This window comes from Pelophylax lessonae (genome assembly GCF_965119305.1).
Source record: "Pelophylax lessonae genome assembly, chromosome: 6".
Classification (NCBI taxonomy): Eukaryota; Metazoa; Chordata; class Amphibia; order Anura; family Ranidae; genus Pelophylax; species Pelophylax lessonae.
Window position 1 is genome coordinate 175341004 of NC_138773.1, and position 23911 is coordinate 175364914.

The following is a 23911-nucleotide window of genomic DNA, read 5'->3' on the forward strand; positions in this document are numbered from 1 at the left end:
TGATGAGTTAATAACAAAAAACTCAAACATAATACTATAAAGGCTAGTGGAAAAAAAAAAAAACGATACGCAAACCTTTTCATCGGTAACTAACAGTATAGATTATAATCACCCCCCCACCATTCTGCATGCTACCATACATTGCTCACAGTTCATTTGATTACCGGAGCTCAAATGTGCATTTCAAAATACTGGCTAAATAAAACACCCTCAAATCTGAAAGAATGATTCCACGAGGTTTGAAAAACAACAAAAAAGATGGCAAAATTGGTACACACTGCTCAAGGTTTCCTCACCTAATACATTTAAACCTGGGCCAACTGGCTTGCTTTCAAAAAGATCAAAGACAGCATAATTGCTGTACATACCATACACTACCATAAAGACATAGTTCACCCATACAGGATCTATAGTCAACTCGTCTGTAGGTTACTTACTTTAACCACTTCAATACAGGTCACTTTTACTCAGACCAATTTTCAGCTTTCAGTGCTCTCACACTTTGAATGACAATTAGGCTTCTTTCACACGGCCGCTCCGTGTGAAAGCTCCGCTGCGGGACTTTTTTTTTCACGGAGCGGATGACATTTGTGTCATCCGCTCCGTGTGTCCGCATATCATCCCATCCGTTTGCGGATGATATGCGGACATAATGTAAGTCTATGGCATTAGAAGCAAAAAAAACAAAGAAAGGGCGCACCGACCTAGCGCATTATCCTCAATAAAAGGCTTTATTAGTGTAACTTTAAAAAATGGCTACTCACAGACATAGATGTAAATACAGCATATCGAGCTCATTTGCCCAAATGTCCGGATAAGTCCAAATAATCGTCCATAACTGATGAGATGACGGCTGACGCGTTTCGAGGCTTAGCCTCTTCCTCAGAGCCCTGAGGCAAATGAGCTCGATATGCTGTATTTACATGTATGTCTGTGAGTAGCCATTTTTTAAAGTTACACTAATAAAGCCTTTTATTGAGGATAATGCGCTAGGTCGGTGCGCCCTTTCTTTGTTTTTTTGCTTCTAGTACCGGTGGACTACCCCAGTCCGTTATGGGCAGCAAGACCTTAGCCATTTGAGAAGCCAAGTGTGGGTCCCGGGAGGAGTGTGGTCGGGAGGCTCGGATTCCAAGCGCAGGAGAAAGGTGTTTCACCTTATTGTTTTTTTAAGTCTATGGCATTGCGGATGTCAGCGGATGACACCGCTGACATCCGATTTTCCTTCCTTTCCGTTTTTTGAACGGATGAAAAAATAGGGTTCTGTTCCGTTCCAAAAATGGAAGAGAACTGAAAGGAAGAAAATCGGATGTCAGCGGATGGTATTCCGCTGACATCCGCAGTGCCATTGACTTACATTATGTCCGCAAATCATCCGTAAAAAAATAGGATGATTTGCGGACAAGCGGAGCGGCCGTGTGAAAGAGCCCTTACTCAGTCATGCAACACTGTACCCAAACACATTTTTTTTAAAAAATTTTAACACAAATAGAGCTTTCTTTTGATTGTATTTAATCACCACTTGGTTTTTTTTTTTTTTTTTTTGCGATCTACTTGAAAAAAGAGCAAAGATTTTGTAAAAAAAAAACCACTTTTTTTGATTTATATATTATAACATTTTGCAAATTCGTAATTTTTGTTCATAAATTTGGGCAAAAATGTATATTGCTACATATCTTCGGTAAACATAACCCAAATTAATGGATAATATTCAGTCTGTGTGAAAGTTAAAGAGCCTACAAGCTATGGTGCCAATCATTGAAAATGAATTACACCAGATGTACTGATCTCATTTCTTGAGGCCCCTGAAATGTCAGGACAGTACAAATACCCCCAAAATGACCCCTTTTTGAAAAGCAGACAGTCCAAGGTATTTAGTAAGAGGCATGGTAAGTTTGAAAGTTTTTTAAAGTTGTAATTTTTTTCCCACAATTCTTGTAAATATTAAGGATTTTTTTTTTTTTTTTTTTGCACAAAAATGGGATTTTTGACTTACCGTAAAATCCATTTCTCTGATGTTCATTGACAAACACAACTCCTGGTATTCATAACCATTGGGTTATACTGCCCCCTAAAGGAGTAGGACACTAGGCAGAAAATAATTCTGGCTACACCCATAGGCAGTCCCAGGGGGTATACTCCCGCTCTCTGCTATAGCCACTCAGCTTTGTTACAAGCAGTGTCAGGAGAATAATAACTCCACAGAGGGTTGGGTGCTGTGTCCATCAATGAACATCAGAGAAATTGATTTTACGTTAAGTCAAAAATCCCATTTTCCCTTTCGTTCATTGACGGACACAGCTCCTGGTATTCATAACCATTGGGAGATCCCAAAGCAGTGTTAAACCTGAGGGATGGAAACAACCAAAAAATGTGAAAAGGCTAAACAATAGCCAACCAGGCAACAGGAGCTCAACCAAACAACAGGAACCCACCTGAAAAAAAAACAATACACCCTCAAAGAGGATCAGGTCCTCTTAAACAGCAGCCTGCAAAATCTTGCGGCCAAAGGAAGCATCCGCAGATGCCGACACATCCACTTTATAGAACTTTGTAAAAGTGTGCGCTGATGACCAGGTGGCCGCCTTGCAAACATGCGTCACTGACACCTGATGACGGAAGACCAAGAAGGCACTAAACGCCCTAGTAGAGTGCATCTTGACAGCTAAAGGAGAAACCTGACCCCTGATGCAATAGGTCTGAACCACCGTCTGTCTTGAAATGGTTGCAGAGGAAGCGGACAACCCTTGTCGAGGTCCGTCCGTGAGCACAAATAGAGAGTCTGACTTCCTGAAAGACTCTGTAGCTGCCAGGTACACCCTAATTGCCAGGCCCATATCCAAGGCATGCAAGGCAATTTCCTTCGGATGTTTAGGCTGGGACACAGGAAAGGCAATACAATATCTTCACTCAAATGAAAATCAGAGGCAACCTTTGGAAGGAAAGACTTACAGGGGCGAAGAACCACCTTATCCCTGTGAATCACCAGATAGGGTGAATGACAGGATAACCCCACCGGTTCCGACACCCTGCGTGCGAGGTAATAGCCACCAAAAAGGCCACCTTCTGGGACAGCGTAAGGAGGGGAATCTCCTGAATATTTTTAAAGGGAGGCTTCTGTAGAGCTGAAAGCACCAAATTGAGATCCCAAGGTGGCAACAGAACCTGCACTGGAGGGTTCAAATGTCGGACACCCTGAAGAAAGGTACGCACCAGGGAGTGTGTAGCCAAAGGTCGTTGGAAGAAGACCACCAAAGTCGACACCTGGCCCTTGATGGTACTCAAGGCCAACTTCTGTTAAACCCCCCGTTGAAGGAAGGTTAAGATCCGAGCCACCGAGATGGAGCGAGGATGAACCTTAAGTGACTCACACCACGCAATGTACGTCTTCCACGTACGATGGTAGATCTTCCTAGAAGTAGATTTCCTAGCTTTCTCGCATGATATAATAGAGGTGTTTAACACTGCTTTTAACACTGCTTTGAGACACCCCAATGGTTAAGAAGATCAGGAGCTGTGTCTGTCAATGAACGAAAGAGAACAAAAGAAAAAATCCATAAAATCCATTTCTCTGATGTTCATTGACGGACACAGCACCCACCCCTCTGTGGAGTTGTAATTCTTCTGACACTGCTTGTAACAAAACTGAGTACCTATAGCAGAGAGAGAGAGTATACCCCCCTGGGACTGCCCATAGGCATAGCCAGATTTTTTTTTTTCTGCCTAGTGTCCTACTCATGTAGGGGGCAGTATAACCCAATAGTTAAGAAGATCAGGAGCTGTGTTCGTCAATGAACATCAGAGAAATGGATTTGAGGGTATGTCAAAAATCCCATTATTTCGATAAATATCAACCCCCCCCCTCCCTCCCAAGATTTTTGGCAAGAGGTAAACCTCGGACTTTAAACTTCCTATTTTTCAAAATTTACTAGCAGCAATATTAAAAAATGTAAATAGAGGAACCCAAAAATGACCACACAACTACTCCAAGTAGAACCTCCCCAAAGGTTTTTGGCAAGAGGTACAACTTGGAATTTTTCAGAAAGCACTTGGTAGCAATACTAAAATAAAATTGAAAGACTTAACATATGGGGGCATTCCTACATAGGATTTTGTGTCAATTATTCCAGGTCTCTGGATCACAACCTGAAACCAGTATCGAAGGAATCTGGGGAGTCTTACCGTTCTGTGACAGTCTCTGGAGAATATTAAGAATGAAATTCCACTGCTCGATTATTTTCTGTGAATTATACTTATTCCTTGCCTCTATGGCCAAGTGAACTGTATTCAGAGACATGGAGGTCGATCTGGTCTTATGATCCTGCCATCCAGGGTGAATTGACAATCTATAAACCCCTATAGGGGGGATGATTTTTGACCTTTTTAAGTACCTATATCAGGAACACTATCCGGAGGTTTATACTATTTTGCTGCAAAGTGATATGAACCCTCTATTGTGACATCTGGTTTGACCTGATAATGCTATGTAGTTAGCTTTGATTAATTAAATACTGTTACTTAGGTAAATTCCTGCATAAAGTCGTAGGTTCACATGTGGAGTGCATGGATGGATGTGTGGGGTCAATTTTATGTGCTGGTTGTGTGATTGGTTAAATATATGTTGACACTGGGTGTCTTGGGGATTTGCTTGCTATATTTTAGCGGCTGGAAACAATGTGCCAGTCTATTTTTCAATAAGCTATTTTTGCATATTAACCACTTGCCGACCGCCCACAGTATATTTACTGCGGCAGTCAGCCCTTCCTGGGCAAAGTGACGTAGTACTACCTCGCTCGCCCAGGAGCCTGCAGGGGGCGAGCGCGCACCACCGGAGGCGCGCTCCCGCCCCCGCTCGTTCCCTGACATCCCCGCGCGTGTGACCCGTGGCTCCGAAGTCTGCTGGCCACTCGCGATCTCCCGCTGGAGAGGGAGAAAGGCAGACAGCTGATGTAAACACAGCCGTCTGTCATTCTCCCTGATCTAACTGCAGAGATCATACGATCCTGCTATGTAGGATCGTAGCTCTCTGTGGTTACATCACAAGCCACGCCCCTTTACAGTTAGAATCACGCCCCTAGGGACACACTTAACCCCTTGATCACTAATAAAGTTAACCTCTTCCCTGCCAGTGTGATTTTTACAGTAACAGAGCATATGTATAGCACTGATCACTGTAGTAATGTCACTGGTCCCCCCAAAAGTGTCAAAAATGTCAGTCAGGTGTCTGATCTGTCCACCGCAATGTCGCAGTCCTGTAAAAAAAATTGCAGATCGCCCCCATTACTTGTTAAAAAAAAAAAACTATAAAAATGACATAAATCTTTCCAGTAGTTAGTAAACACAATAACTTTTTCGCAAACCAATCAAAATACGCTTATTGCGATTTTTTTTACCAAAAATATGTAGCAGAAAACAAATTGGCCTAAAATGTTAAAAAATTTAGATTTTTACATTTTTTGGGGGGGGGAATTTCATATAAAAAAAATTTGAAAAATATTGTTATTTTTTCAAAATTGATGATTTTTTGTTTATAGTGCAAAAAATAAAAATCGCACAGGTGATCAAATACCATCAAAAGAAAGCTCCATTTGTGGGGAAAAAAAGGACGTCAATTTAATTTGGGTAAGGCATCGCACGACCGTGCAATTGTCCGTTAAAGTCACCCAGTGCCGAATCGCAAAATAGGCCCTGGTTTTTGAGCAGCCAAATCCTCCGGGGCTTAAGTGGTTAATACTAGTGTTGAGCTTCAATTGCAAATTTTCTGCTGGAGATCTGCCTAGGTGGGACTCCGACCTTTGGATGGTTTGACTACTGTTAATAGTTGCTGAAGCTCCCGGTCTAAATTGACCGAACGGTAATAATATTTATAGGAAGTACCATCCCCAATATTGACTGGGTCTTTGTATGGTTTTAGGATCCCATGAGTCTTTTATTCTTAATTTTATTAAACAACAATACATACAATGCGCTTTTGCTATGGGCATAGCCCCTTTAAAAGGGTTACCAACTATTAGGCTGCTTTCACACGGATTTGGGGGTGCAGTTCACCTGCAGCTTTCCTGTGGGTTAGTTGCACCTCTATTATATCATGCGGGTTTGGTGTGCTTTCTGAAAGTTCACCACACCAACAAGGTAATAGAAGTTTACGGCAAAGCGTAGCTAACCTGCAAGTGCACTGTGCTGCACCCACTGTGCGGGTAAACTGCAGAGCATCATCATAGAAGCACTCTTTTAGGGGGCTCAGGACAGTAAGGGCTCACTTACATTTGCAGTTTGGGGGCAGTAAAACCCAATAGTTGATTGGTTGTTTTTACCACACACTTCCAACTACTGGTGTAGCCTCAGGGGTTGCAATGGCTCCCCTCCCCCCCCCCCAAATGCTCCAGAGGGCCCGTGCAACCTCCCTATCACATTCTGTTTTACACTGGGACAGGAGGGGCGGCAGAGGTGGCATATACAGGACCTGATCACCTCTATTTTCCTCCTGCAACCACTGAAAGTCGACTTCTTCTCTTCACCCTCCCGCCGGTATTCAGCGACTTCAGGGAGGAAAAAAATTGATCTTTGTCTTACTGTAAAATACTTTTCTTTGAGGTTCACTGGCGGACACTGCTCCATGTCTTCTAGACCCTTGTGCTTATGCCGCTCTCTCTTCAGGAGTAGGATTAGGCAGAAACAATTTTGGCTACTCCCCAGTCACAGGGCAGCCACGGGGGTATACCATCACTTCCTGCTTTAGGACTTCAGTTTGTAACAAGCAGTGTCAAAAGAATACATAGCTCAACCCAACAGAGGGGCGGGTGCAGTGTCTGTCAGTAAACCTCAGAAAAGGATTTTACTGTAAGACAAAAATCCAGTTTTCTCTTTCGTTCACTGACGGACACAGCTCCATGTCTTCTAGACCCCCTCAAAGCAATACATAGGATTCCCAACAAGGCTAAACATAGCCAACCAGGTAAAACAGAAGCTCAACCAGGAACAACTGGAGCTCACCACCAGGAAAAAACACACCCTCAAGAGGCAGGAGCCTCTGCAACCGCAGCCTGCAAAAGTTTGCGGCCAAAAGCAGCATCCGAAGATGCAAGTACACCCATCTTCTAAAACTTTGTGAATGTGTGTATAGACGACCACGTACCCGCCTGGCACACCTAAACCACTGACGCCTGATGACGAAAGGCCCAGGAGGCACTGAGCGCCCAAGTAGAGTGCATCTTGACAGGGAAAGGAGGAACCTGACCCTTAATAGAATAATAATAATAGGTAGCAGCAGATGCAGCCTGTCCCTTACAAGGTCCATCTGTAAGAACAAAGAATCGGATTTCCGAATCAACTCAGTCACTGCCAGGTACACCCAATTAGCCCTGACTACATCCAAGGAATGCAAAGCAATTTCTTTAGGATGTTTCGGCTTAGTACATAACACAATATCATCATTGAACCCCCAACACCACCTTAGGAAGTAACGCCTGATAAAGTCCCAACACCACTTTGTCCCTGTGAACCACCAGGTAAGGTGACTGACAGGACAACGCAGCCAACTCCGACACCCTACGCGCAGAAGTAATAGCGACTAAAAAGGCCACCTTCTGTGAAAGAGTAAGCAGAGGAAGTTCACAAATGTTTTCAAAAGAAGGCTTTTTAAGCACCAACAGTACCAAATTGAGATCCCACGGAGGTACCAGGGATAGCACTGGAGAAGCCAGATGGCGAACTCCCTGCACAAAAGTGTGAACCAAAGATTTTGCAGCCAACGACCTTTGGAAAAATATGGCCAAGGCGGAAATATGGCCCTTAATGGTGCCCAGAGCAAAACGTTGGTCTACGCCTAGTTGCAGAAATTCCAACAGGCCTCACATCAAGTAATGTACGCCTTCCAAACTCGATGATAAACCTTCCTGGCAGTAGATTTCCTAGCTTTTAACAAAGTAGGAATCACCGACTCCGACAGCCCTCTGTCCTTCAGCCCCTGGCTTTTAATAGAAAAGCCGTTCAAGCCAGCGACTGTAAAGCAGGATGGAAGATTGGTCCCTGAGGCAGAAGATCTTCCCTGAGAGGAAGTTTCCAAGGGACGTCTGCTACCAGCCTTACCAGGCCTGCCTACCAAGACCAGCGAGGCTAGTCTAGTGCCACCAAAATTACTGGAATCCCTTCTACCTAATTTCTGCGAAGCAGTTTTGACAGAAGTTGAACTGGAGAAAAAGCGTAAATCAGACGATACTTACCCCAAGGGGCCACCAGGGCGTCTGCGGCGTCAGCCAGAAGATCCTGAGACCTTGACACGAACCTCTGCACCTTCCTGTTGAGACGGGAGGCCAACAGGTCCTCATTGGGGGTCCCCCACTGAAGGCACAGCTGATGAAACACCTCCGGGTGAAGAGACCATTCTTCCGCATCCAATGTCTGCCGATTGAGAAGGTCCGCTTGCCAATTTTCTACACCCGGAATTTGCACAGCAGAGAGGGCTGGAACATATAGTTCTGCCCACCTCAAGATGCTGGCTACTTCCCGAGCCACCAGGGCACTCTTTGTGCCCCTTTGGTTGACATATTCCACAGCCGTAGCATTGTTCGATTGTATCCGCACAGGGCGTCCCTGCAGACGATCCGTCCACTGAGACAGACAAAGCCTGATTGCCCGAATCTCCAGGATGTTGTTCAGCAGACTTGACTCGTCTCTAGTCCAAACACCTTGGGCTGAGTACACGCCCAAGACACCTCCCCACCTGGACAGACTGGTGTCCGTGGTAATTACTGTCCAATACAGGGGAAGAAAGGATTTTCCTAAGCGAAGCGCCAGGGAGCTGAGCCACCATATCAGAGACCTCCTTGTGCCCCGACTCAAGAGGATCAGATCGTCCAACGACAGCGGATCCTTTGGCCAGAATTTCTCTTTACAGATGTCTGGAATGGAACTGAGCAAATGGAGCCGCCTGTGGAAACCATCAGACCCAGCACTTGCATGCAAGTCCCGAGCGACGACTGACAGTTGGACAACAGGAGCCAAATTGCATCTTGCAGCTTCAGCAGTTTTCCCTGTGGAAGAAACACCCGGCCCAATGCTGAATCCAGCGTCAGACCCAAGTAGTCCAGCATGGTGGACGGAGTCAAAGCCGATTTCTGAAAATTCAGTGTCCATCCGAACTCCTGAAGAGTTCGCACAGTAATGTCCAAGTCGGCTTCTAGAGCTGAAGAAAACTCTGCACGCAGAAGCAGATCATCCACTAACCCAGTACCTGATCCCCTTCTGCCTTAGCAAGGCCAACACTGGGGCTTAAACCTGTAAACAACGGAGGAATTGAAGCGAGACCAAAGGGTATCAATAGAAGCCAGAAGATCCCCTTGATGAAGGAAAGCTACTACCGTGCCGATGGACTCCATCTGAAATTTCTGAACCCGCACAAAATGGTTCAGAGCCTTGAGGTCCAAGATCGAACAAACCTTGCCTTCCTTCCTGGGAACTGTAAACAGATTTGAATAAAAACCTTGAAAACGTTCTGACTCTGGAACCGGCACAATGACTCCTTGTGCCAACAGGTCCTGCACTGCCCCATAGAGGCCCTGTAGCCGATCGTGAGACAGGCGCAAGTTGGAAGGAAAAAGTCTTGCCGGAGGCAAGGACCGAAACTCGATCTTGTAACCAAACTGAATCAACTCGTGGACCGATTTGTCCTGAATGAACAAGGTCCACGGCTCCGGAAAAAGGCAAAGACGTCCCCCACCCCAGATGCAGGTGAGGGCGCCCCTTCAGGCTGGGGAAGGCTCGTCTGCGGAACCAGTAGTGCCCGCTTTCCACTTACCATTCCAGGGTCTCTTGGAGCCTCCCGCAAAGCTACGGGGTGATCTCAAACCCTTTTCCTGCGATCAAAACGAACGAAAGGGCACTTGTGAGCCAAGAAAAAAAAGGACCAAGTTTACAACGAAGTTCCTTACCCCTAGCAACCTGCAGGAGTAATGTACTACCTCCCGTAAGGACCTTAACGATCTCTTGCATAGAGGCACCGAACAAACGGTCACCTACAAAGGGTAGGTCAGTCAGCACCTTTTTAAAAGCCTGGTCGGCCCACCAGTACTTCAACCAAATCATGGGGCGAAGAATCCCCGCCATCACAGAAACCCTGCCGGCCAAGGGGGCCGCATCTAAAGATGTATCACAGATGTACTGTACCCCTTGATCAACTGATCCGCCAGCTCAGGAGGGTGTTGACCCCCTTCTAGATTCTGGCGTAAAGTTTTAGCCCATTCCATTAAGGTCTGGGATACCAAGGTGATAGCAAACACTGGCCTCAACATTGAACTTGCCACGGTGAAAAGGTAATGAACCAGAGCCTCAGCTCTCTTGTCCACAGGATCCTTAAAGGATGGTGAATCCTCCACCGGCAAAAGTGTGGCCCTATTCAGCCTGGAAATCTGAGGGTCCACCGACAGTGGTATCGTCAGTTTCTTCAGGGGAGACTCCTCAAAGGGATATCTCCAAGGGGTATTCCAACCATGCATTTCCGGGGAACCCCATCGATTAGTGACAATCTCATCAAAATAGGCAGGAAAGGGAAACACCTTTGTCACCTTGGAAGATTTGTGGGTGCCAAACTGCACTGGCGTCGCTGACTCAGCATGAGCTGAGTCCTCCAACTTTAAGGTTTCTCGCACTGACATGATCAAGGCCTCCACCAGCGCCTTTGGTCATGGGGATACACGCTCCAGAGGCTCCATGGTAATCGGAGCCGCGCCATGCACAAAAAGAAATAGTTTAAAAGAAAAAAGAACCCCTCTGCACACCGCTGGAGCATCACAAGATTCAGGGCACCCGCATCGCTGTATGTAGCAGAGGAAGGATTGAATACCCAATAGAACTCACCGCCCCAGAGCTGGAGAGCGCCAAACAGCCTGCCACACTGCGATCAAAGAGAAAGAGGAAATGCCGACACTGACAATAGAGGCCCCCGCAGCACATCACCGCACTCGGACTACAAGAAAATTGCCACCTCTATTTGGAATGGGAAACCCAAAACATGGCCGCTGGACTACACAAACATGGCCGCTGAACCCAGTGAACATCATCCACGGCAAAATGGCGGCGCTGTGCGGGACCCCAGGGAAATATTAATCCACCAGGGGGAAAGCCCCCCCGGGGACCCCTCCCACCAAAAGGTACAGGCATCCCCAAGGGGGGCCGTCAGCGAACCACACCCACCATTCCCTGACCCAAAAACACACCCGTGCCCTCCAAAAGAGGGCTAAGGGGGGGAGACAGGGTGCAGGTGAGGGCGACTGACGCAGGGGAACCCTGCTAAGGAGAGGGGAAAAAACCTGTGGGGGGGAAACGTGAGGGGAAGAAAGACAGAGGGGGGCCTACCTTCCCCACGGAGGGCCTGTGACTACCCCAGCAATTCCCAAAGGAAGGAGGGGGGACACTATGGCATTAGGCAGGCACCACTCCCAGCAGTCCACTGAACCATCTTGGAATGGGGGTGCTGCGGGCCAAAGTACACTGCGACTCTGATCGTGACTGCTGTCGTGACCAGTGCTATGCGACCTTGCGAGGTGTTTCACTCGATGGTCAGCTCCCGTCCAGTTGGGCTATGTCGCGGCCAACCTAGCGCAGAGCGAATAGTTGGGTCGCGCTCGCAGGCCAGACTGGGAAGACCGTAAGGATCTAGGATATGCAGTGCATCGCCCAGTCCAGCCGTTGATTGTAGTTCACATAGGAACAAAAATAATAAAGAAAAGAGAAAAAAAAACTCCATTTAAAAACAAAAAAACACCAGGATCGCAGATCCCAGCAGAGAGCCAGGTCCTTACTCCTGACTAGGCAGAAAAAAAAAGTCCTAAAGCAGGAACTGATGGTATACCCCCTGGGACTGCCTCAGGGGCGTAGCCAAAATGGTTTGTGCCTAGTCCTACTCTTGAAGAGAGAGCAGCATAAGCCCAAAGAAAACATGGAGCGGTGTCCGCCAGTGAACGAAAGAGAAATGGGATTTTTGTAAAATCCATTTCTCGGAGTTCATTGATGGATACAACGCTCCGTAAATCATAACTACTGGGTTATATTGCCTCCTCCAGGAGTAGGACTAAGCAGAACAAAAAACACCTGGCTATGCCTATGGGCCATCCTCAGCTTGGTATATAACCCACCTCTCTGCTCTAGGTAATCAATTTAGTAGCAAGCAGTATTAGAAGTATCAGAACTCCATAGAGGGTAGAGTGCTGTGTCTGTCGATAAACTCAGAGAAATTGATTTTACGGTAAGTACAAAAATCCCATTTTCTCTTTTGTTCATCAACGGACACAGGGCTCCATAAATCATAACTACTGGGACGTCTAAAAGCAGTGACAAAAGGAAAATGAGGGGTAGGGAAAATAACCTAAGGCTAAACATAAGCGCCCTTAACCAGGACACAATAGCCTTAACCAGGTCACAGAAGCCCCGTCTAAAAAATAAATGTTCAAAGAAAAACACCCCTCAAGAGGGAATTTTGTGAAGGTATGCCCTGACGACCAAGTGGTCGCCTTGCAAACTTGCGATATTGATGCCTGATGATGGAAGGCCCAAGAAGAGACTAAGAACACTTTATCCCTATGGACCACTGTGATGGTACTCACCGTCACTGGGAGTGAAAGACAGATACTTAAGGGACACTGAGAAAATGGTTTGGATAACTTCAAATGGGTAGTAATATTGATCAACAATATCTCTCAAGAACTATGAAGATTTAATCCCACTTTACACTGTGAGACCTAGTTTGTTGCCATGAATTCTGTGACACCTAAAAATCATAGCAATATGTAGATGTGTATTCCATGTACTTCAATGTAGGAGACGTTCAGATTGCCATTGGCAGTCTTGTCCTATTGTCTGTTTTGAGGTGGGATGTGTATTGTGTGAAGTCTGCCTGTCCCATTGTTACATTTTAATGACCTCACACTGTTCTGTTCAGATGGCTAGATAATTAGTTCAGGTTAATTCTGTTTCTGTATACAATTTTATCTGCATAGGATAATGTAATTAGGCAGAGGGGAGGGATTGTGTACACTGTATGGGAGTGACAGTGTAAAACTCTGTTTTTATTGGATTGTGAATTTCATGTCCTGCTCCCCAAAAGGTCCACCTGGGCGGTAACCTTGTGGGGGAAAACTGTATAAAAGAGCAGCTGTACCTTGAGTTCTACTTCCTGTCTCTTTTTGGGGGAATCTTCTACAAGGGATTGATATGCTCTTCAGATTCCCTTGAATAATCACTAAGCTCTTGTAAGAGCTTGTTCCTGTTCCAGCTTCGCTCTCTGGGGAAAGAGAGGTTCACCCACTAGAACCTGGAGCCTTGTCATAGGTACAGGGTGGGTAGGAGATGGCGAGACCCCAACCAAGCTGCAGCGGGTCATGGGGTCTGCAGTGGTTATGGTGTCTGGTGGGGTGCTTGGAGCCCTCGGGAAGCACTAGGAGCATCCATCAACGGAGGAACCCAGTCGGGGTGCCAGTTGATCCGTTACAACCACTAAACAGGGACAAGGACAGGATAATACCACCAATTCCAATACCCTGCAGGCCAGGGAAATAGCGACCAAGAATGTCACCTTCTGGGATTAAATGTAGGCAAGGGAAACTCCCGAATATTGTAAAATGGAGGTCTCTGGAGAACCAAAAGTACTATATTTAAATCCCATGGCACAAAAGAGACCGTACAGGTGGAGCTACATGTCGAACCCCCTTAATGAAGGTATGTACGAACTAGAGAAGAGTGTGTGGCTAGGGGTCACTGAAAGAAGATTGCCAGGGCAGACACCTGGCCCTTGATGGTACTCAAGGCCAACTTCTGATCAACACCCTGTTGAAGAAAAATTAAGATCTGAGCCACAGAAAAGGATCGAGGATGAGAGCCAATCGACTCACACCAAGAAATGCACGCTTTCCACGTACGATGGTATCCCTCAGTACCTGGCTTTCAATAGCTAAGCCATTATAACCAGAGACTGTAAAGCAGGATGGTAGATCAGCCCTTGGGACAACTGGTCTTCTCTGACAGGAAGCCCCCAAGGGATGTTTATGGCCACCAGACTAATTGAAAGATCCTCACTCTTGATTCCTCGCAGGAATTGCGGAAGAAGCCTGAGCCGAGGATGATAATGGCCTTACCGTGACCCTTGGACGCCTGCGGCCTCAGCCAGAGGAACCCGTCATCTCATCATGAACCTCAGTATCCTCCTGTGGAGCCGAACGTGCTAAAGGAGCTGCACGTAGGACTGTGCAAACAGAACTGTCTTGAAGGTGGATACCACCAGACTCAGAACCTGTATGCAAAATGGGAGAGAGAACTATTTGTGTGACAGCAGCCGGTTAATCACGGTCTGTGATTCCTGAAGTTTGTCCAGAAGAAGGACCACCCTGGTCAAAATTAGAATCAAACCTAGGTAAATCAATTCCCTGGACAGGGATAGGACAGGGGACCTTAGGTAGTTCGGACATCACCTGAACCTTTGCAGGAATTAAAACCACACAAGGAGACTTAGGACCTAAAAAACCTGAAAAGGACAAGCTTTGTCCCCCTTTCTGGGTACCCCCAAAAGAATAAATTTTGTGGATCCCCCCCGACGCTCATGAAGAACATCCAAGAGGCCGGAAACAAGCGAAGATGTCCCCCACCCCAGTAATGGGTGAGGGCAGACCCTCATACTGAAGGGGTCTTGTCTGCGGGTCCAGAGAAGCTAGCTCTAGGCTTACCAGACCAAGGATGCCTAAAACCTCCTGGGGATTTGAAATATCTATTTCCCTTATCCTCCATCCCAGAAGCACAAAAAATGTTTCTATGTGCTGATAAGGAGGGCCCCCATCTGCGATGAGGCTCCTTCTCTTTCCTAGACTTTGGCAGGAAGGTACTCTTCCCCCCCCATGATAGTCTTAATGATGTCATCCAGGGTCGCCCCAAACTGGCGATGTTCTTGAAAGGGCAGATCAATGAGAGCTTTCTTAGAGACTTGGTCTGCAGACCAATTCTTAAGCCACAGCACGCACCTAATCACCACAGTTGAAACAGAAAGTTTGGACAGCACAGGAGCTGTATCCAAAGCTGCATCACAAATAAACTGCAGCCCATGGACCAACTGGTCCGCTAAATTAACATAAGCAGTGGGTACCTGCTCACCCCCCAGGCCCTGGCGCAAAAGCTTGGCCCATTCACTTAGGGTCTGAGACACCAGGGCTAAGGCAAAGACTGGCCGCAATGTCGAACCAGGCAAAGTAAACATGCTGTGTGCCACAGCCTTCACTTTCCTGTCAGCTGGGATTCCTCTACTGGGATTATGATAGCTTTGTTCAACTTGGAAACGGCAGGGGTCCACCACTAGTGGACTAGTCTACTTTTGTAAAGTGACTCCTCAAAAGGGTAACGTACAGCAAAACGTTTGGGGACCACAAAGGGTAATTTTGGTTGTTTCCATTCCTTACAGGAAAAAATGTCAAAATAAGGCACATAAGAAAACACCTTTGGAGTGCAAGGTGACTTATGTGTATCAAACGACGCAGCCACATCTGTGGTTACATCCGCCGCATCCTCCATTTTTAAAGTTTCATGCACTGCAGTGATAAGTGCGCCTACCTTTTTAATTCGCTGCTGCCACCATGGAGGAATCATCCTCCCTATCGGATGGGTCTTGGGGTGTGATTTTAAGCCCCCTGGACGGGCCACATCCATGGCGGCATCAGGCTCAGAATCAGATGAGACAGACTGAGCAGGGAAAGGCCTGAGACGCTTCCTCCTGGGCCTTTGCCCACACGCCAATTCTACCTGGGACATTAAGGACTGCAGGAGCACCGTCAGTGCAACCATGGGAACCTGGGGTTCCGAGGGATCTGCCATCTCCATGAGGGGGTCAGTGGGGGAGATGTGACCCTGAGTCTTCATAAGGAAGGGAAGACCTTGCAGTACAAAAACGATCTTTTGGCACCACTAAAGGATCCCCCCAAGACTCAGGGCACCGATCAGCAGAGAGAGAGAAAACAGGGACCCCCAAGGTCTCACCCTACCGATCGGAGGAGCGCCGATAATTCAGACCAAGCATCACCATGGACGCCATCTCTGTTCATATGTCCCGAGCACAGGAAGTGGAAACTGAGGAGGAAGAGGAGGAGCCGGACTTAGTCTCCCAGACTAAGGGAAAATGGCCCCCGTGACATCGGGCTACACAAACATGGCCGCCAGCTGGAGACCAGCAAGACTAAGGGAAAATGGCCCCTGTGAAATCATAGGGCTACACAAACATGGCCACCAACGGGAGACCAGCCAGACTAAGGTAAAATGGCTCCCATGACATTATCGGGCTACACAAACATGGCCTCCAACCGCAGACCAACCAGACTAAAAGAAAATGGCTGCCATTAGCTTCAGCAGGCTGCCAGGATCTTCCCTGTGCCCTCTGCCACGGGAATCCCTCCTGAAGGTAGGACACACATTAGGGGAGACTCCGCTGCGCACCCTGCACTGGTCTCTGCACTGGGACCCCCTGCACTATACCCACACTGCAAATAGTGGGGCATGCACCTAGGGGTTCCTACACTGGGGCTCCTCCAGACTACCAGGGCAGTACACACTATCCCAGGACCCTTACAGAGTGGGGATAGCAGAGGAGACCCTAGGGGTCTCCGCTGCATCCTCTGCCCTGGGATCCCTACCAGACTCCAGGCCCAGGCAGGGGGGAAAGGGAGTGAGGGAAGTCCAACTTACCCAGGGATTTTTAAGGATGGGAGGAAGAAACCTGCAGGTAGGTCCGACTATCCCTGAAGGTTAACCGCGTCCACCCCAAGAAAAAAAAAAAAAAAAAAAAGGTGAGAGGGGGGGACTGTACTTACCCTTCCATGGTGTGGGAAATGCTCCAGACAGAAACCTCGCCACTTAAGTGGGGGAGTTGTCGGCCAAGACTGCAACTCAGACCCAACCCGGTTCTATGTGACTCTGCGAGACATTTAACCCGTGGGCCAGCTTCTGTCCGTGAGGCCGAACTAGCGCGTAGCTGCGGTCTGCGCGCGCTGGCTGGGCTGGGAGGAAACACTGGATCTAGATTATCCAGCCCATCGCCCAGCCCGGCAGTTGATTGTAGATCTCCCAAGAGAAAAAACAAAAAAGATGTAAGGAAGGAGAAAAAAAATTGCTAGGACCAAAGATCCCAGCCTGGGAGCCTAGGCCCTTACTCCTGACTAGACAGATTAAAACTGAATACTTAGAGCAGAGAGGGGGGTTATATATCAAGCAGAGGATGGCCCATGGGCGGAGCCAGGTGTTTTTTGTTCTGCCTAGTCCTACTCCTGGAGGAGGCAATATAACCCAGTAGTTATGATTTATGAAGGGCTTTGTCCATTGATGAACAAAAAAAGAAATGTTCATTATGCTATTCAAAATATTCATAAAATAAAAAAATAAATTCTGAACCATTTAATTTCATTGTGGACCGCGACCAGTTACCAAATCACTTAAAGTGGATTTAAATCCTCACATATACCCAGTAAAGAAAACTGCCTCATATGATACACAGAGGAAACAAATCTCCCTACATACGTTTTACATATATATCTGCTGTCTTCAGCTTGCTATATTCTTTAGAAAGCGCTCATCATGTTAGAATGTGTTCTTCCTGTTTCAGCTGTGGGAGTGGAGTCCTGGCATACACTGTGTGACAGCTGATTGGAGGAAAAGCACCCCCCCACCCACCTCCACATAGGCAGAAGAACGAAGATACTTGCAGAGCTGTGCTGACCAGCTCTCTGCTAATCTATTTATAGCATAAACCCAACACAAACCTAATTTCAGCTGCTTTTATCTCCAGTGTCAGAGAACATGTCAGAAGGTATCATGCTGAAGAAGAACAGAAGAACGGAGCAGCAGAAAATCACAGGACCTAGTGCTTTGAGGAGAGATAAGTAAACACTACAGATATATGCACCCAGGTTAAATTTCATTAATAAAGTTCACATCCACTTTAAGTGGCCTTTGCTCTTCAAAAGGTTGAGAGCCCCTGCCCTTAAGCATTTATCCATGCACAGACCAGGATTAAGAAGAGGTTTCTGGCAACAGCACAGTGAGTCACCTTTTTTGGGGTCTTTTACTTGCATTGCTGTGTAAGATAAGAGATGCTGCAAATTGTTTGCTGGCAACCTGCCTAATGATTGCGATTGTGACTACGTTCAAGTTCTCTGTTCTCTTAAATCAGAGATGTTACAACTGCTTCAATGTCTTTTAAAAACAAGGTCCAATTTCCTGCTTGCTTATACTTTATACAACAAAGGAATAAAACACTGCCAGTGGCAGTAGGCAAATCCTAACCGTTTTGTAAAAAGCATTCAAAATATAAATTTATTGTAATTTGTTATACACAAAGGCACTTCGGTATTATATATCACAGCAGTGACAGCCTCTGTACGCATTGGGCAAAGCAGGCACACTTTGTTAATATCACAAAATCTCACTGCAAGTAGTTCACTGATGAATTGACTGTTTCCATCTTTTTAATGCAACGATGTAAGAGTTGTTTCTGGATTCGGTAATTTATCCTAACTGTGCCACACACCATGATTTGCTTTTCACAAAGATGCTTGAAAAGGTGGGATGCTGGTATAATAATGTTCAGATAATTGTGATATCCCTGACTTTAAAATAGGGCCACTAGATCCCACAATTTTTCCAATGATATCCATGTAAACTAGGCACCTTGAGTATTTTGTTTGCTACCCTTGCCCTCATACACATGAAAGCTACAGTATGTGTGTAGACTGTGCCACGTTTACATACCTTGAAGAATTTTACACCATACCTGGCAAATTTGCTAGGAGTGTATTGTTTTATACGTTGCTTGCTATTAAAATTAATCAGTAATACATCTACAGCTTTACATTGTAAGGGTGTTATCTCTGAAAATCTGTCTGCCTGTACATAAAGTTCATTGTTATTAAACTATAACTACTTTAAAAGTGCAAAAACTTTGCAAAATTTGAAACTCTGACTGCTTCATGCCTTCATTATAGAGCATTAAATGCGCATTTTCATGGTCGACATTGACCAAACGGGCTTCATGCCGGGGAAATCTACGGATATCAATATCCGTCCGGTGTATACACATTTGCAAGTCCCGGCGGAGGATCGAAGTCAGCGAGTCTTAGTGTCATTGGATCTAGAGAAAGCCTTTGACTCTGTGGCCTGGCCCTACCTTAGTGAGGTGCTCCGCTCGTTTGGTTTTGGTCCTACCTTCCGCAAATGGATTGACATACTTTACAGTAGGCCTCAGGCACAGATCAAGTTGGGGGGTAGGGTGTCGCCTGTATTTGATATCCGACGTGGCACCCGTCAGGGGTGTCCACTGTCGCCGGCGTTGTTTTCGCTGGCGGTGGAGCCCCTGGCGAGGGCTGTTCGGGGTTCCGGAGAGATCGGGGGGATTCGGGTGGGGTCCCTGGAGGAAAAACTGGCGTTGTACGCGGATGATATCATTCTGTTCCTCCGGGACCCGGGCCCCTCCCTCCGGGCTGTCCTGGCCCTGCTTTCGCGTTTTACGGAGCTGTCGGGCCTCCGAGTAAACTGGGAGAAATCTCTCTTGCTCCCGGTGGACGCGGACTCCCGGACACGGGCAGACCCCTCTTTGCCCTTGTGCTGGGCAGACAGTGTCAGATACCTGGGGATCACGATCTCCCCGAGGGTGCAGGATTTCTGTGCTCTGAATCTTTACCCTCTCCTCCAGTCCTTCAAGGACAGGCTCCGGGCATGGGCGAACCTCCCGCTGACTTTGATTGGGCGCATAAACCTTGTTAAAATGAAGTTGTTGCCTCCCCTACTATATGTTTTGCGGCAGTCGCCGGTGTGGATCCCGAAACGGATCTTTAGAGCCATTCATTCTCAGATGACCGCCTTCATATGGGGGGCTCGCCCCCCGAGACTGCGGCTAGCTGTCCTACAGCGGCCCTGGAAGCATGGGGGTCTGGCTTGCCCAGATTTCTTCATGTATTTCATTGCAGGTCTGTTGACTCATGCCCACAACTGGCTTGTATCGGATGACGCGAACTCTGCGGTGGTGCTTGAGGCGGCGCTTCTGGGGTCCTATGAGGCACTGCGCAACGCCCTGTTCCGTGGCGCCCGTGCCCCATATCCCCTTACCAACTCTATGAAGGCGGTCATCAGGGCTTGGGTGCTGGTCTCTCCTTATACTAAATCTGACCCCCACGGGCTTTCGCCTAATACCCCCTTATGGCGTAATCCGGAGTTGCCTTGTTGTTCTTACTCATTCCTGACCCGTCTCTGTGGGCCTCTAGGGGTATAAAGTGTCTCTCACACATTTGTCAAGGGGAGGGTTTGCTAAGCTTTGATAGGCTTAAGGCCAATTTTGATCTACCCAACTCATACTTTTTCAGGTTCCTGCAACTTCGCCACGCCTTTCGGACTCAGTTTGGGGGTTCTCCCCCTGATATGACTCCGGCGGATTTGGAGCTCCTCCTTAGGGACGAAAATCTTCGGAAACCGCTGTCCTCCATCTACAGATCCTTGCTGCCAGGCGTGCATGTGGGTCTGGAGAGATTGCAGGAATTCTGGGCGGCGGAGGTGCGGGACCTGGACACGGAGGATTGGGAGGATGTCTGGGACTACCCGTTTAAATATTTGGTCTCCTCGAGGGACCGGCTGGTCCAATTTAAAATTGTACATAGGTTCCACCTTACGCCCTCCAGATTACACAGGGTGTCTTCTGACATCCCGGATGCCTGTTGGCGCTGTAATGGGGATTCCCCGTCCTATACCCATATGATCTGGCACTGTCCGTCCCTGCTGGGGTTTTGGTCTGAGGTCCGGGGTTTCATTACCAAACTGACTACTATTCCTATCCCGGCTGAGATTGAGATTTGTATTTTGAGGCTGGTGAACGGGCTGGCCCATTCTGTTGCCACACGTACCCTCCTGGGGCTTCTGCTCTTCTATGCCAGGAAACTGGTGGTGATGCATTGGAGAGCCCCTGGGATCCCGACGTTATCACAATGGAAAACGCTGGTGAACTCCATGATACCTTTATATAAAGCGGTGTACAAGTTTAGGGGATGTTCCAAAAAATTGGGATCTGTGGTTGGATGCTGCAGATACCGCTGAGGATTCCTCGGCTCCGGCCGTTGATGTAACTCGACCAGCTACTTAGGTTTATGTGTATATATGCTTTGCGCTATATGAAGCTTGTGATCTACGGTGTGCACTGGACCGCGATTGGGAACACCAATGCTTAGAGGACTCGGTACATACCTGTGATACTCTTGACTATCTTTGAGCTGCAGCCACTGTTGGGGGGTTAGTGGGGGGGTCCCCCCCCCCCCATTGTTTGTTCTGCTCTCTATGTTCTTTTTGTTTCTCTTTTTTTTTTTTTGTTTTATTTTTTGAGCCGGGGTATGCCCAAATGGCTCTGTTTTGTATGTTGCTATAAAACTTAATAAACATAATTTTCAAAAAAAAAAAATGCGCATTTTCAAATTGATATTTGCAGACCAGTACAATCTAATTTTAGTCTTTTTAGTGAGGTCTATATTATAATCCTCAATGATGTCACAATTTGCTAAGCTTTTTTCCACAGAGCCACAGATAACAAGTCCTAGTCTTAGGACCATCCACTCCAACGTTTTTCACCCATTAGGACTTAGGGGGCAGTTCACTAAGAGTTAAAAAACAGCAAATAAAATACGGTAAAATAATGCATGCGGTAAATCAGCTGTGAAAGTTCAATTCACTAAGAATTTAGCGTTAAATAACGAATGCGGTAATGGAGGAATTAAAATTTGAACTACCTTCTCAAATGTCTCCTGATGCTTGGTAATCCAAGTTGTGTCTTTTTCATGTGGAATTCTGTTGCCTGAAAATAGCTGTTAAACTGTGTTGCGCTCCTTTACTAAATCCATCATGCCATACATTCATAAAAATTTGTTTTTTTGTAAATGTATGGCCTACTAGAGCTGTTAAAAGTGCTCTTTACTAGAGATTGTTCTATGTTGTTGGCCTAATTCTGTGCTGCTGCCAATTGTTATATTGTGAAAACTAAAGAAAAAACTTGACTATATTTTTTTTTCTATGTTTTTTTTTTTTAATTTCTATTTTTTTTTTATATGTTTTTTTTTTTTAATTTCTATTTTTTTTTTTATGTTCCTACCCAAGTTTAACCCAAAAAGTAACCAAAAGTATCACAGTGGCTATTTTAATTGGTTACTTTTAGCTGAAGTAATCGCCATGGTTGACATTCTCCACTGTTGCACTTTTGTAAACATTTTCTTTAAAAAAAATGTATTATTATTGTAAACGTATTTCTAAAACATAAAAGATGTTTAATTTTAGCGGCTTTTTGCATTTAATTTGCACTGCACGTCATTCCTTTTTGATTTACTGAAAAAAAAAAAAAAAAGAAGAAGAAAAATACCTGTGTACTCGCGATGTATAATGCCATATTTTTGTGTGTCCACTGCTGGTGGAACAGTGTTATCTTTCTGTGGGTCCTCTGTGGATGGAATTAGACCCCTCTTTGAGGGTAGTATTGCACCCCTTCATGTGGGTGTTTTGTGGGTCGAATTAGGCCCCTTTCTGTGGCTCTTCTGTGGGTTAAATTAGGCTTTCGAGCTGTGGAATGCCCCTTTCTGAGGGTTTGAATAGACCCTTCTTTCTGGTACGACACTGGTTATCGCCACCAAAAGGGTGGTGTTAAATATTGCGCCTTTTTTACGTTTCTGTTTCGTTTGAGAATTGGACTAAACAGATTACTGCATGATGTTTTGCAATATTTACCGACAAATTGTTTTTTTTTTTTTTCAATGAATTGGACTTTATTTACTGCATGCAATCATTTATGCAATTGAGTAACATAATACCCTTACCGCACGCAGTAAAGCTTATTGAAATGACCTCTTAGTCATAGAGCATCTCACTTTGTAGATACTGGTTATAAACAAAGAATTAGAAACACAAAATAGACATAAAAATGAAATAAAATTACCAATGTGATAAAGACCAATCCAATCAGTGGGGTCCACTTCTTCCTTTATATCCCAGAAGATGACAAGTTCCTGAGAATGACCAAGTATATATTCATACATGCTGGCTGTCAGGCTGGAACGACTATCAGAGGTTACCAGGTCAGTGTCACTGTTGGCTCGCTGAAAGTTCAAGTTCTCAGTCATTGCGCTTTCAGATGCAAAACTTTGGAGATTCTCTGGACCCAGTGTATAACGAAGTTGTGGGTTATGCTGTCGTAGGAGACAATGTTCCCGAGCAGAACTGGCCATGATCATAGGTCACTCAAATATCTAGAAAAACAAGAGAAGTCGATAAAGTTACCTTATTAAAATGTAAATCTTGAATAAATAAATCTTTGAATAAATGTATAAATCTTGAAATAACTATGGAAAACAACTTGTAATTTAGGCTTATTTGAAAGAATCCCACACAATGTATTAGTAAGATAAAAGAATGTATTTTAGGGGCCTATCACATGCGGGCACTTCGCTCTGTTCAGCAGGAGATCCATGGGAATATCACCTACGGAATAAGAGCTGATCAGGACAGATGCCAGTTTTTTTACATCTGTGTCTATTCTGTTTTTATGCACATTTTGACAAGGCAATGTGGTGGACTTATGATGGTTCTTTGGGTGGAAAGATGTGTTTTTTTTTTTTTACATTAGGCTACCTCCAACTCTTCACATTTAAGTCAGAAAAACAGGAAAGGATGCAATTTTTTTTCCAGATCTTGACAGATTCAGTGGTAGTCGGAAGTAAATGGGCTCAAGTCGTTTTACATGTGCCTGCCTATAGACCTGCATGAAGCTTCTGAACAGATCCACCTGGAAAACTGGTGGTCCCGGTTAGAGAGCCCATGTGAAAGATACTTATATTGCATTAAATCTTTTATCCATAAGAAGTATATTTTTGCTGAT

General features: G+C 45.9%; 1 protein-coding gene across 4 annotated transcripts in view; it reads right to left on the reverse strand.

The window, feature by feature from the left end:
- The window catches only part of HECW2 (HECT, C2 and WW domain containing E3 ubiquitin protein ligase 2), a 421352-nt gene that overhangs the window by 286899 nt on the left and 110542 nt on the right, over positions 1 to 23911 (reverse strand). For all 4 annotated transcript variants that reach the window (XM_082262150.1, XM_082262151.1, XM_082262148.1 and 1 more), the window contains one exon: positions 22973 to 23282. In XM_082262150.1, coding sequence (XP_082118276.1) covers positions 22973 to 23267 — 295 coding nt within the window. In that variant the 5' untranslated portion in view covers positions 23268 to 23282. The remainder of the gene's footprint in view (positions 1 to 22972; positions 23283 to 23911) is intronic.